General features: G+C 42.1%; 1 protein-coding gene across 1 annotated transcript in view; it reads left to right on the top strand.

Annotated features, from left to right (window-relative positions):
• Nucleotides 1-13,000, top strand: part of SCUBE2 (signal peptide, CUB domain and EGF like domain containing 2) — a 63,996-nt gene extending 50,996 nt beyond the window's left edge. The window contains exons 17-23 of the mRNA XM_067540757.1: nucleotides 597-767; nucleotides 3,363-3,530; nucleotides 4,898-5,059; nucleotides 6,538-6,735; nucleotides 8,971-9,123; nucleotides 11,150-11,229; nucleotides 12,059-13,000. Coding sequence (XP_067396858.1) covers nucleotides 597-767; nucleotides 3,363-3,530; nucleotides 4,898-5,059; nucleotides 6,538-6,735; nucleotides 8,971-9,123; nucleotides 11,150-11,229; nucleotides 12,059-12,211 — 1,085 coding nt within the window. The 3' untranslated portion in view covers nucleotides 12,212-13,000. The remainder of the gene's footprint in view (nucleotides 1-596; nucleotides 768-3,362; nucleotides 3,531-4,897; nucleotides 5,060-6,537; nucleotides 6,736-8,970; nucleotides 9,124-11,149; nucleotides 11,230-12,058) is intronic.
• Nucleotides 13,001-13,664: the final 664 nt, after the last annotated feature.

Below are 13,664 nucleotides of genomic sequence, written 5' to 3'. Positions count from 1 at the left end.
CTAATGGTTGTCACAGATAGCTATCCTCACTAACTTTAGCATGCCAGCTGAGGCAAGGACGGTCCCAAGGTGTGTCACAATGGTGCGCACACAGATACCAGGAGCCACTAATGAGAGTTGAGTTAGTTGCCAGGACCAACTGCATGCAAACCATCCCCTACAGGTGCGGCTATTGGCTATGCAGAGGTACTTCCTTTTGAACTCACCCTGTGCACCCCAGAGGGCACTGTCAGACATGGTATATTGGACTAGATGGACCATGAATCTAACCCAGTAGGCAATTCCTATGTTGCTATGTCTCATGCCTGGTCTGAAAATCAAAATAGACTATATAGTCTCATGCGGTCTCTATAGATATGCGCTATACTATAATTGGTTTTCTCTTCATAGGGAACATTTCACTCTATGCAAAGTTAATAAATACACCATTCCCTCCCCTCTGCATTTTCATGGTTTTGTTCTAATGGATTTGCCTTAGCGGTACAAGGCATCGGTTTGTAAGTTTTTCAGCAACCTGGTACCTGCCAATTTAACTCATTGGCTTTGAAGAACGTAAACTGACTTTTGGTGACTAGATGTTTTTTTCCCTTCGTTAGTTAGCTGCAACGTTGGAACATATTATGACGGGGAACAAGAACTCTGTGTTTTGTGCCCTAATGGAACATACCAAAATGAGGAAGGCCAAATAACTTGTGAACCCTGCCCATGTCTTCAGAACCCAGGAAACCAAAAATCAGCTGGAGCTCGCGATACATTGGAATGTGGAGGTAAGGCTGTTACATGCTACAGAGCCAGCAAAGGCACAGAAATGATGAACTGATGCTGCCACTCCTTACTTTGAAAGTACCATGAGTGTTATGTAAGATCACACGGCACTTGGAAAGCCCTGAAATAGCTGTGAACAACTGGGTACATTAAAAATGGAGTGGCAGCTCTGACTCAGAATTTTCCTGCTTATTTTGTTTGTGATTCTGAAATATTGAATTCAACTCAATTGTCCTCCACAGGGGGTTTTATAGCCCATAAGTACAGACTAATGTGATTTTTAAGACAAGTAATATGCAGATGGCAAAGCTGATGAGAGCGAGAGATCCAATGGAGTACGTTTCATTCAGATATAATTGGGGCGGGGGAATCTCAGGGCATAGCTTCTACCCTTGGATGTGTATGCAAGGCTCCCACTGAGCTTCTTGTGCATATCTAAGGGCTGTGTTGAACTATTACTTTGTTCAGGGAGTGTATAATGTGATGCTAGAGATCTAAGAAAAAATCTAAACCAATAAAATGACTTCAGCAAAAAACCCAGTAAAGGAGAGGCACCTAGGATGTTCTGATGGGTAGGTCACAGAACTGAGATACTGGAGATCTGAGTTCTGTTCCAGACATCTCTGCCACAGGTTTCCCATGTGACCTTGGCAACTGACTTAGCCTGACTTTCAAAAGTGATCACTGATACTGAAATTAGCGAGCTGTGTTTCAAATGAACCTCACTATCCTTAACCTCTCTGTATCTCATTTTTCTTGTCATTAAAATGAAAGTAGTATTCTTTTTTTTTCCCTAGCCTTGTAGGGATGTTCTGAGGCAATTCATTAACATTTGTGGAGCTCAGAGACACCACAGAGATGTGTGCCATAGAAATACCTATAAAATAAAGAGGGACTTGAAAAGAGCCAGGAGCAAATGAATCAGTATCCAGAAAGTGTAGAAGGTTGGATACAAGTATTTTGCGTTGGAGAAATTAGCGTCAAGAATTAGGATGATATTTTTCCTCATTTACTTTCAGTAATGAGCCATGTAGCACCACTTTACATGCTGCTTATAATAAGCTGAGGAGGCGTTCAGGAAACTGAACGTGTTAGCCATGCGCACAGTTCTTCATCACTGATCATGACCAGCAGTTAAAGCCCTACTTGTTGTTAGTCTCATATTTTGAAATGAGGCCAAGGCCAATCTAACTCCTTAACAAAACAGCCATTCACTGAATGATTTATTGGAGCTATAAACTAAAACCAACAACCGTTTATTATTGCAACAGCTCTTTAAAAGGACAAAATTTCTCAGTGTGGCTGAATAACTGCAGCAGTATTCTGTGTCATCCAGAGCAGTTACTAACCTCTGTCATTTAAATCAATTGCTTGCTACAAGTTTTTAAGACAGATTTTTTTCAGAGATTTCCATGAAGGATCCACAGGGTATATAGCGATACAGTTCCAAGGGGTAAATCCTACTTTCATGCCATAGCAGATCAAAGCAATTCAGAGTGGAGACAATATCAAAGACACAGAGTCTGAAGAAGAGCAAGCATATTTCTAAGTAAGCCTTTCGAGGCAGGGACTGTGCTGTAGTATGTGTTTGTACAGAGTTTAGCACAACCCCGGATCTGGAGTAGGGTTTCAGGGTGATACAGTAATAAAGTGCTTGTTTCATTATTGATTATTATTAATAATCATTTTATGGAATAAAAATAAATTCTGAATTCTACAAAATCTGGGTTTCTGCTACTTTTAGTTTCAGTGCTAGGTTAGGTCAGCCGCCTGTTTTATAGACTCTGAGCCCATTAACCAAATGGCAGGAGAATTTACATAATCTGTATCCATATGACTTATAGGTGGGCTAACCCTGCATGAGACTCTTTTATAATGAAACCTGAAAGTCACACCAAGTTCACTGAAGAATTCACCAACGTTTGTGAGCCAATCAATGTCCATTATGATGTTTCATGGTAAAATAGGCAACTTCTATGGGTCAGGTGCTGTCTCTTGCTTACATTTAAATGAGAAAAGTCACAGGCAGCAGGGGAACAATAGTGTATTGGAATTGCAACTACTGGGCCCTAATTCTGGCTCCCTAAAATCTGTGGAGCTCCAGCTCAGGAGACCCCTCCACTGGTGGATCAGAGTGGGACTTTCTTTTGGGGTTCCATCTGAGAGTTGTATTGGCAGCCTCTCTTGCTTGATTACTTGTATCCCATGCCAGAGAGTTGTGTGTGGTGCAGGCATTTAGGGCTAAAAGAAAACGGGTGCAAAATAACACTGCATTTTTCATGCTTTCATTTGTGTCAATTTTGGGGACACAAGGAAAAAGGGCTGAGAATGTTGTCTTATAATTTTGAAGCAACATGTAGCAAAAATAGAACCAATTTTATTCCTGTAAAGCCTGTAACTGATTCCAGCTATGAACTTAGTGAGATCTGATTTCAACCTCTGCTTTAAAATTGGTTTCAGACTTTCATAGTCCATACTTACGGCCAGATCTTCAGATGATTTGCACCAGTTGAGGAGTGAGTGTGTAATACACTTTCAGCCATGATGCAGCTTCCATAAAGTTCAGGGTTATGATAATATGTGTATTTGTCCTCTAGGTCAGTGCTCAGTGGGTGAATACTCCTCTGATGGGTTCAAGCCCTGTCTGCCATGTCCCTTGGGAACATATCAACCTGAAGTTGGCCGGACATCCTGCTTTCCATGTGGAGGAGGCCTGACAACAAAATACAGCCGTGCATCAATGTTTCAGGACTGTGAGACGAAAGGTAAGATCAAGAAAAAATACAATGAACTCTAGTGCTTTGAGAGACAAAAACAATCCCTGTAGCTACAAGTCATAAAGTTTAAAAGGGAGAAATACATCCCCTCTTTGAAGCTATCGTCTCCCAGCATTCTCATACTTGAGTGTCATGCCCTTGCTCAAGTCACGTGGGAACTCTCTTACATCTCAAGTTTTTTGGCATTTGGGGACTACTGGATGGGCTGGCAGATATCTTGAACCTGGTCAATGATGTGTCATGACGATCTGTGAAGGCAGATAGAAAAGAACACAGGAAAAACCAGGTATTAATCTCAAGGACAAAACAGAGCTGACAGTCAGTCTCTGAGTGATGGCTTGCAGCAAGATGCTCCCCTCAGTACCAGAATGGATGCATGCAGAAGGGAGTCTCACTATCATAGCAGGACCAACCCCGTGGGATCACAAAGGCCAAATTACCCAAAACTGGGTTAAATACAAGCTAGAATGTTAATTATGTGCTGACTGGAAAGCAGGGAAATGGATAAAAGAACCCAGTGTCTGACTAAAGAGCTGTTGGTTCTGAGAGATGGAGCCGCAACAGTCAGAACCATTGACTAGCTTCTGCAGGACGGGAGTCTTTTATGACCAGGGTGAAAAAGGAATTGTCTGGGATTCCCTAGAGCATGCTCAATAGGCAGCACTTGCCCCACATCCTTAGAACAAGTTCAGGAGACATATTTAACCAAGAGGCAGGGGTAATAGAGTGATTCTACTATAGATTATTGTATCCCATAATAAGACTCATTAGTTATTGCATAAGACCTGCAAAAACAAATGTACAGATCATGAAGGGCCAAATCCTCCTCCCCTTAATCGTAGTAAGTAGTGCCACACTAGATAACGAATTTCAGTAAGACTATTCATGTAATTCAGTACTAGTCAGTAAAAATAAGTGCGCCAGAATAGTTCAGTTGATATATGTATATACAGTTGATTTGCCAGGTGTAAAACTATCAGGACTGGACCTTTCTCGCACTATCTGCTATTGCTCTCTCTCTCTCGCCATCACAGACAGACAGACACATTTTCTTTTTCTCTTTCTCTTTCTCTCTACTGTTTTTCACTTCCAGACAGGAAATAGCATGTAGCACTGTGAGCTATATTTGTGGTCTTGCAAAAAGAGCTATGATATTGGAAATGCAATAAGGAGACTTGATTCAGTAAGGAGGCGATCATCCTAGTACACCTTCATTTTACTGCCGTCGTTCCACACAAATATAACAGTCGTTATTTACTTAAATTATAATAAGCCCTATAAAAATATAGAAAGCTACTTTTTAGTATCATAATAGCACTTTTGTAACTGTGCTATGTGTTTACAAACCCCTACAGTTCAGTGTTCACCTGGTCATTTTTATAATGCTACAACTCACCGGTGTATTCGCTGCGCAGTTGGGACCTATCAACCTGAATTTGGTCAAAATTATTGTATTTCATGCCCTGGAAACACCATGACTGATTTTGATGGATCAACAAACATAACACAGTGTAAAAGTAAGTATCACTAATGGATTTCTCAGTTACAAATGGAAAAGGCCAGAGCTATTACCATCCAAAATGGGGGTTTTAGGGATCAAATTCAGCTTTGGTGCATGTGGGCATAACCACAAGCAAGTCACTGGAGTTTCACCTGTTTACACCACAGGTGAGTTTCATCCCCAGATGACTTATTGAGGCACCCAGATCTGTAAATGAGGCGTACAGTATCAGTGTGCTAACAATAACTGAGTTTTGCCATTCAGTACATGAGAAAGGGAATGTTGGACCACGGTTGGGTACTGCTGGTAGATCTTGGCTTTGCCAAGAAATGCAGGAGATCTGGTTGGGTTCTTAGTCTCCTTTTCTCTCTCCCTGGGCTAGCAGGGTGGAGGAACGCTGCTCAGGCAACTTGCTCTGCTCCTGTGAATCTCTGGGCTTCTTAACAGTGACCTTGCCAGTTTATTCCAGAACAGGCCCCAAAAGGAGTCCCTGTTGGTTTTTGAAGAGTGATGGTGCAATGTGGGAAGATGAGGGTGAGATTAAAGCAAGGAAAACAAGAAGGGAAGAGGAAATCCTCTGAAGAAGCCCTGAATATCTATATCTGTTTCTGGTAGCTACATGTCTTTATAAACGAAGGCCTGCAGTCATTGGCAATGCCATATCCTTAAGGCAGCTAGTGCCCAGACCTGCTCAGGTGCACAAGAAGAATGTGCACTGGGGTTAGTCCTTCTGCATTCACTTCTTCAAAGAGGCAGGGAGGGGACTCAAGGTCATGGCCTTGCATCCCCTCTACACCAGCCAGTGGAGCAGGACTGGTATAGCGGGCGTGCACACTGAACCCTCTGAGTAGATGTGGCAGAAGCTACTCCGTCCTTACTGTTGCAAACCTTGTGCCTGAGTTGGGCACAGTAGATTTGAATTTCCAGTACCTAACACTCTGGGTAGTTAGTTACCCCTGTGCAAAGCCGGGTATAAAAATGCTACCCCCAATGGAGTGAGTGGAGAACTCTGACGTGGTAGTGTTTTACATCTCCATTGCAAGTGTCTGTAGCCTCACAGTCACCATATGCTTCTGTGTGAATAGTTAGTTCTGCTCCTGATTTTACTTTTCAGCCTTGATCAAACTATTTAAAGAAATAAAGGCAAAAGCAGGGACCAGTTTGATGTGCAGCTGACAAAGGGGTGCATCTGTTTCATATACAAACAGGAAGATGCATATGTCTGTTGCTCTTGAGGCACCCAGCTCTGTAAATGAGGCATAGCGTATTATTGTGCTAACAGTAATTGAGTTTTGCCAGTCAGCACATGAGAAAGATCAACCATGGGAGTGTTGGATAGTGCTGGTAAGACCATGGTTGGGTACTGCTGGTAGATCTTGGCTTTGCCATGTAACGCAAGAGATCTGGTTGGGTTCCTAGTCTTAGAATGTTCTTATGTTCAATAGAGATCCCGCTCCTCCTGCTCCAGCCCTAGGTGATATGTTTCTTTTTCAGATAGACACTGTGGAGGTGAACTTGGAGATTTCACTGGATACATTGAATCCCCAAACTATCCTGGGAATTACCCTGCAAACATTGAATGTACTTGGAATATAAATCCACCTCCTAAGCGCCGCATTCTGATTGTGGTTCCAGAAATATTTCTGCCAATAGAAGATGAATGTGGAGACTATCTAGTGATGCGAAAAAGTTGTAAGTCTAAAATATCTGCCAAACCATACTATGTTTGTCTTTCCAGTGGACCTCAGTGTGAAGTACAGAATTATCCTGCTTATTCCGCGCCTCTTGCATAAAATAAAACCCAGTTACCTAAAGGCTCGTTCTAAAGAGGAGGAGCAATAGGTTTCATTTGACAATGAATTTGGAAATCCTTTCCAACAGTATTGTCATGTGAAGTTGGATCCAGGTGAATCAAGGGCCTGAAGCTGAAGTGTGCCATTGATCTTTGTGAGAAACCTTCATACAGCATGTTTAAGGGTCGATGAATGGTAAAGAGTTATGGGTGCATTTATCTGTAGGTGAGCCCTGCCCAGGTTGGACAGGATCAAATACTGATACCCTCTGGATTGAGGCCCATTCCAACCTGTACCAATCAACAAGATGAAATTCAATAAAGACAAGTGCAAAGCACTACACTTAGGAAGGAAAAATTAAATGCACAACTACAAATGGGAAATAACTGGCTAGGTTGTGGTAGTCCTTCTGAAAAGGATCTGGGGTTTATAGTGGATTAGAAATTGAATATGGTTAATCAATGTGATGCAGTTGGGAAAAAGACTAATATCATTCTGGGATGTATCAACAGGAGTATCATATGTAAGACAGGGGAGATAATTGTACTGCTTAACTTTGCGCTGGTGAGGCCTCCGCTGGAATATGGTGTCCAATTCTGGGTGCTACACTTTAGGAAAGATGTGGATAAAATGGAGAGAGTCCAGAGGAGAGCAACACAAATGATAAAAGATTTAGAAAACCTGACCTATGAGGAAAGGTTAAAAAACTGGACATATTTAGTCTTGAGAAAAGAAGACCGTGGGGAACCTGATAACAGTTTAGCAATATCTGATGGGCTGTTTTAAAGGAGACGGTGATAAATTGTTCTCCGTGTCCGCTGGAGGTAGGACAAGAACTAATGGGCTCTATCTGAAGCAAGGGAGATTTAGATTAGATATTAGGAAAAACTTTCCCACCATCAGGGTAGCTAAGCTCTGGCACAGGCTTCCAAAGGAGATTGTGGAATCCCTATGATGGGAGATTTTTAAGAACAGATTCGACAGACACCTGCCAGGGATGGTCTAGGTTTGCCTTGTCCTGCCTCAGTGCAGGGGGCTGGACCTGATGACCTCTCAAGGTCACTTCCACCCCTACATTTCTATGAGTGTATGGTTCTACATGTTCTGTGGAGACGTAATTTCTGTTTCTGGTGCTGGCATGTTTCACAAGCAATATGCTTTTAAAAATAAAAAAAAATGTTTTATGAAAATAATTATGGGGCCAAGTTCTATGGTTAGGATGTGAGGAAGCCTCCCATTTGCTTCACTAGTGATCAAGGTGGCAGAGGCCTTCTTACCAATTGCAGGTCACTTGGTAAATCAAAAACAGAACCTGCACTGACTAGTCACTCTCCTGATGCCACCCCGCACAAACCAATCATAGGACTACTGTACGGCTGTAGTAACACCTCTCAGGCTGCACAGCACCTGGGGGTAAAGAAGCTTGAACTGAGAATTGATGTGATCCTGTTAAGGAATGGTGGAGATCAGACGTGAGCACTCTGTCCACAAACAACTCCCCAGTTCCTGTGGCTTTGGTTCCCCGGTGCCTACACTCAGCATATGTGGATGCCCAGAATCTGGCCTACCTGAGCTCACTTGAATCCAGCCAGCGCAGGTAACAATAGAAATGAGACTGCAGCGTGTGGGCTTCTGAGAGGGCAAGTGACCAGAACACATACCCAGGGTCTGTGCTGAGTTTGTACTATCCATGCTGCTCAGTCTCTATCGCTACTGTTACCTGTGCTAGCTGGATTCAAACTAGCTCAGGTAGGTTAGTCCATGCACGACTTTTTGCTGTGTAGACATACCCTTAGGCACCGGGCTGAGCTGTCTCCTGATTTAGGTCAGCCTGCCTCACTGCCGGATGACACATTGTCTGAGAGATTGCACCTCCCAGAGGCCAGGATGGAAGTTGGCCTCCTGTAACTGAGAGCAGAATTTGGCTCTGGATATTGCCCAAACCAGTTCAGACCAACAGCAAAAACAGCTAACGGTTGCACAATGAGGGGTGAAACTGCATTTATTTAACTTGTATTCTGGTTATTCTCATACCATAAGAGCATTTTTGTCACACTAGGTTAATATGCTTTTAAATCACTAAGTAACATGAAGAGTTGTCTGATAGCTGCCAATTGTACGTTTTCTTTGGAAGCTTCCTCCAATTCTGTGACCACATATGAAACCTGCCAAACCTACGAACGCCCTATAGCTTTCACGTCTAGGTCTAAAAAACTGTGGATCAAGTTCAAGTCGAATGAAGGGAATAGTGCCAAAGGGTTCCAGGTGCCTTATGTAACATATGATGGTAAGTGGCTATTAACAGTTGATAAGTAATGTAGAATATTACAGCAGGAGCATGAAAATTTCAATTCCAGATGTACAGGTGGAGCACAGTATAAAAATGGTAGACCTCTCAAAAAACCCTTCCAGTTTGGGGCAGTGACACTTAGTCTATGTCTATGTCTACTGCTGGTCTAATCTGGGGGCTATGAGAATGTTAGTGTAGACTGGCCATTGGCATTTTTAATCACTGTGTTGTCAAACCCTGCTCAGAGCCAGTCTAGATGACATGGTGGCTAAAACATTTCTGGCTGGTGTATGCTAGTGCTTCCATCCATGCTAAGCTAGCACTGATGGAGCTGCAAAAATGTCAGTGTATACAAAAGCCTAGGTTTGCTGTTGCCATGTTGTATCACAAACTGCAAATTAACATTTTGGGAGGAGTTTTAGAGCCCTCCTTTTTTTTTGTAATTTCATAATAGGGTAAATAATGTAAAAGAAAGACAAATATGCAAGGAAAAGATGTTTTTTACAATAGGTTATTACTAGAGCTGTGAATTAATCGCAGTGAATGCAAGCGATTAACACAAAACAAATTAACTAGATTAAAAAAAGTCACGATTAATGGCAGTTTTAATCGCACTGTTGAACAATAATTGAATATCAATTTAAATTTATTATAAATATTTTTGGATGTTTTCCTGCATTTTCAAATATATTGATTTCAATTACACCACAGAATACAAAGTGTACAGTGCTCACTTTATATTATTATTTTTATGACAAATATTTGCACTGTAAAAAAGATAAATATAAGAAATGGTATTTTTCAGTTCACCTCATACTAGTGCTGTACTGCAATCTCTTTATCATGAAAGTGCAACTTACAAACATAGAGTTATTTTTTTAAATAACTGCTCTCAAAAACAAAACAATGTAAAACTTTAGAGCCTACAAGTCCACTCAGTCCTACTTCTTGTTCAGCCAATTGCTAAGACAAACAAGTTTGTTATATTTATGGGAGATAATGCTGCCCGCTTCTTATTTACAATGTCACCTGAAAGTGAGAACAGGCATGCGCATGGCACTGTTGTAGTTGGCATTGCAATATACTTACATGCCAGAAATGCTAAACATTTGTATGCCTCTTCATGCTTCAATTTGTAGGCTCTAAAGTTTTACATTGTTCTGTTTTTGAGTGCAGTTATCTTAAAAACAAAACAACATAAAACAAAATAAAACAAACAAATAAAAAAACTTTCCAGGGCTCAGCCCCTAACCTGGACCCCAAGGGTGAGATTCTGGCTCCATTGATGTCAGTGGCAAAAACACACATTGACTTCAATTGTGCCAGAGTTTCACCCCAAATATCTCCCCAGCACCTATGCCACTGTTGGTGAGGTTGGAGGTAAGGCTTCATCAGACAATATGAATGAGGTGTAATGAGCAAAGTATCAATGTATCCACTGGGAGAAGAAAGCCCTTCTCTGTGTTGAGCTGCAGTGTCTCGACAGTGGATAACTCTTTGGTTAGGAAGACCTCACCCTTAGCTTCGAGTTTCCTTCCTTCCTTTTATTGGCTGGGAGGGTTTTGCCCTGGATCAATATTAATTGTCCTTTAAGAAAGTTTTAGATTATTATATGGATAAACCAGAAAAAGATTAAGAATATTTAAAGATGGATTTTGTATGGATTTCTTTAGCAACATAGTAAGTTAGAAGCATGCCACATGGTTCCAATACGTAGAGCTATCCCAGACTGCTGATGATTTCTCTTGCCTTTGAAAGATAAATGATGAACAGCTCAGTTCAGCACATTTTGTGTCCTCATAATAAATAGTACAGTGTATGTAGAAGATCATTTGGAATACCTAAAGATTGATATTTGAGAGCCAGATGTCTGGTGTTACATGTCTACCTACACACCCACCATCCCTTCTGTTGCATCCCATGGGCAGGGGAAGACACTCATGTATCAAGGGAAGAATTTGGCCCTCATTGATTATGTAACTGAGCCCAACAGGCAAATGATTATATCATGTATCCCTAACAGAAGATTACCAGGAGCTAATAGAAGACATAGTTCGGGATGGTAGACTCTATGCCTCTGAAAATCATCAAGAGATACTTAAGGTAAATTTCCTCTATTAAGTCTTTGGTGTGAGAAGTAATGGAGAGATTAATACAGAATTGTACAATACACTTTCTTGTGCTAATGAAGCTACCTCCCTTCATGGGATTCACCCCACTGAGGCCTTCTCTGGGACTGTCTGCATAGGCAACTTTGATTCCTTCCAGGATCTCTATGCTAGCTCTAGAGGTACAAGCCACTGCAGGGATATGCTAAATCAGTGCATGCCCCTGCCGTACCCTTCACAGACCTCAGCACAAAGAAGCCCCCAATGTAGGGATCTGTGAGTGGAGTAGCTGCACACGGAGCCTGTCCATCTCCTAAGCTCCAGGAACAGGATCTCCATGCTGGCCTCACATAAACCAGCTTGGAAAGCTGCAATGGGAGCAAGCTAGGGGAGGAAACATGGGATCACATCTGCTTCGATCCAATGTCCTGCACAATTGGGGCAGAGGGACAGCGGCTGCTATTTCAGCTCACAGCACAGCAGCCTAGAAAGAGGGAGTGAGGGCGCTGCAGTTACTAGCTGTGTATTGGAGAGACAAATTTCACTTCTCTGACACACATCACACTCCACCTTGTACAGTGCCCAGATACTCAGGCAAGTGGACTGGATTTCACCTAAAAAGCACATTTCTCTCCAACTCCAAAAGTCCACTTTCTTTACATGCTTGGATCTTCTAGTATTGAAATAAAGACCAGGGATGAAATCCTGGCTCCTTGTCTCTATCAAAACAATCTGCTATGGAATCATTGATAATTAAGTGTCAGTGACTCTTATTGTAACTAGTCTGTTCATTGATAGTAAAAAATCTGCCTTACCCTTTTCAGGATAAGAAGCTGATAAAGGCATTGTTTGATGTCTTGGCACATCCACAGAACTACTTCAAGTACACAGCACAAGAGTCTAGAGAGATGTTCCCAAGATCCTTTATTCGACTGCTGCGCTCTAAAGTATCCCGATTTTTGAGACCTTACAAATAACTGGCACTACATTTTGAACACTAAACAGCCCTAACTATGCAGCAAAGCATTGTGATGGGTGGAGTTGTGTCTGAGTGTTTTGCACACTGGCAGAGAGACTGTAGAGAAGCTCTCCAATTAACTCTTCACGGAGTTTAGCTTTCACAGCTAATATAAATGTTTTTGGTAAACAGAATTTTGATTCCTTTCCAGATGATCCCTTTCGGGTCACAAGATGCTCTATGGGATAAGTGTCTGTTGGATTAGAGACTGGCCGTGTTTTCTGTAATCAAATGATACCAGGCGTGATATCTGCAAAGCTCTGCCCTGTTGCTGCATCAGTAACACAAAAGCTAATAAATGTGTGGACTAAGTACTGCCATGTGGGGTAAGACTCTGGGCTTCAATTAAGGCTTGTCACCTCCAGCAACTTGGACTCAGGTTCAGTCAGGCTGAAAATGAAAACAAGTTTGATGTCCCTCTCAAACCTTCACTGCCAGAAAATTCAGAGCTGAAGTTGCAGTGGTCTTAACCCAAACCAATGAACCCAAGTTTTGCACAAGAGGTGGTTTTCTCTCTGAACTATATGTCATACTAGGTGCAATACCTATGCATGGTAGAATAAACTGAGGATGGAATTTCAGCCTGAGCTCTATGGACTTGATTTACTACTGATCTCTCTCTCTTGATTTCAGTGGAGTTAGAATAGAGTAGAACAGGAGTACCACAGTGGTGAATCAGACCTTGAGCAAACTGATCTACCAGCCAAATTCCCTTGTGTGTATGGGTGCAACAGCTGCTGGAGCTCCTGAAGCCCCAAGTTTGCCGTAGAAGTGGCAATGTAACTGCTTGCCTCTGCTAGATCCTAGTACATTTGCCCTTCCACACAGCCCCTGTCCTTAAGCTGCATGCAGGAAAGAGGCTTTGGCCCTTTGAAAATGGAGTGTTATGAATGCTCTGATATGGGCAAACTGCAGATTAACTTCTAAATCCCATTTTTAAATGTTCACTTCACTTATACATTTATCTCTCACACATCACTGTTTACATCTATTTAATGTCCCCCATTACCACAGTATCTGAGAGCCTTTCAACACCCCTGTGAGGTAGAGAAGGGCTATTATCCCCATTTTACAGATGGGGACCTGAGGCTCAGAGAGACTTAAGTGGCTTGCCCACAGGCACATAGGGAGTCTGGCAGAGAGGGGAATTGAATCTAGGTTTCCTGAATCCTATACTAGTGCCCTAACCACTGGACCATCTTCCTTACATGCCAGAGAACATCCTGAAAGGATCCCTCTGGAGAGTTCATCTTTTTGAACTGTTGTGCTGTCTGAACACAGAGTGTTTAAATTACATCATAATCTTGTGGTTGCGCACAGTCTTCTCAGCAGAAGATGCTTGTGCTGCTCTGTGTAGGAGGATGGGCACAAAGCCTGCCAGAGATGGCCCCAGCATTTATTTCTCTAGGAAT

Source organism: Emydura macquarii, unplaced genomic scaffold, assembly GCF_026122565.2.
Source record: "Emydura macquarii macquarii isolate MOO-44397 ecotype Brisbane River unplaced genomic scaffold, CSIRO-AGI_Emac_v2 contig_587, whole genome shotgun sequence".
NCBI classification, from domain to species: Eukaryota; Metazoa; Chordata; order Testudines; family Chelidae; genus Emydura; species Emydura macquarii.
The sequence above is the reverse complement of the archived record's forward strand: the minus strand, read 5'-3'. Positions and strand labels throughout refer to the sequence as shown.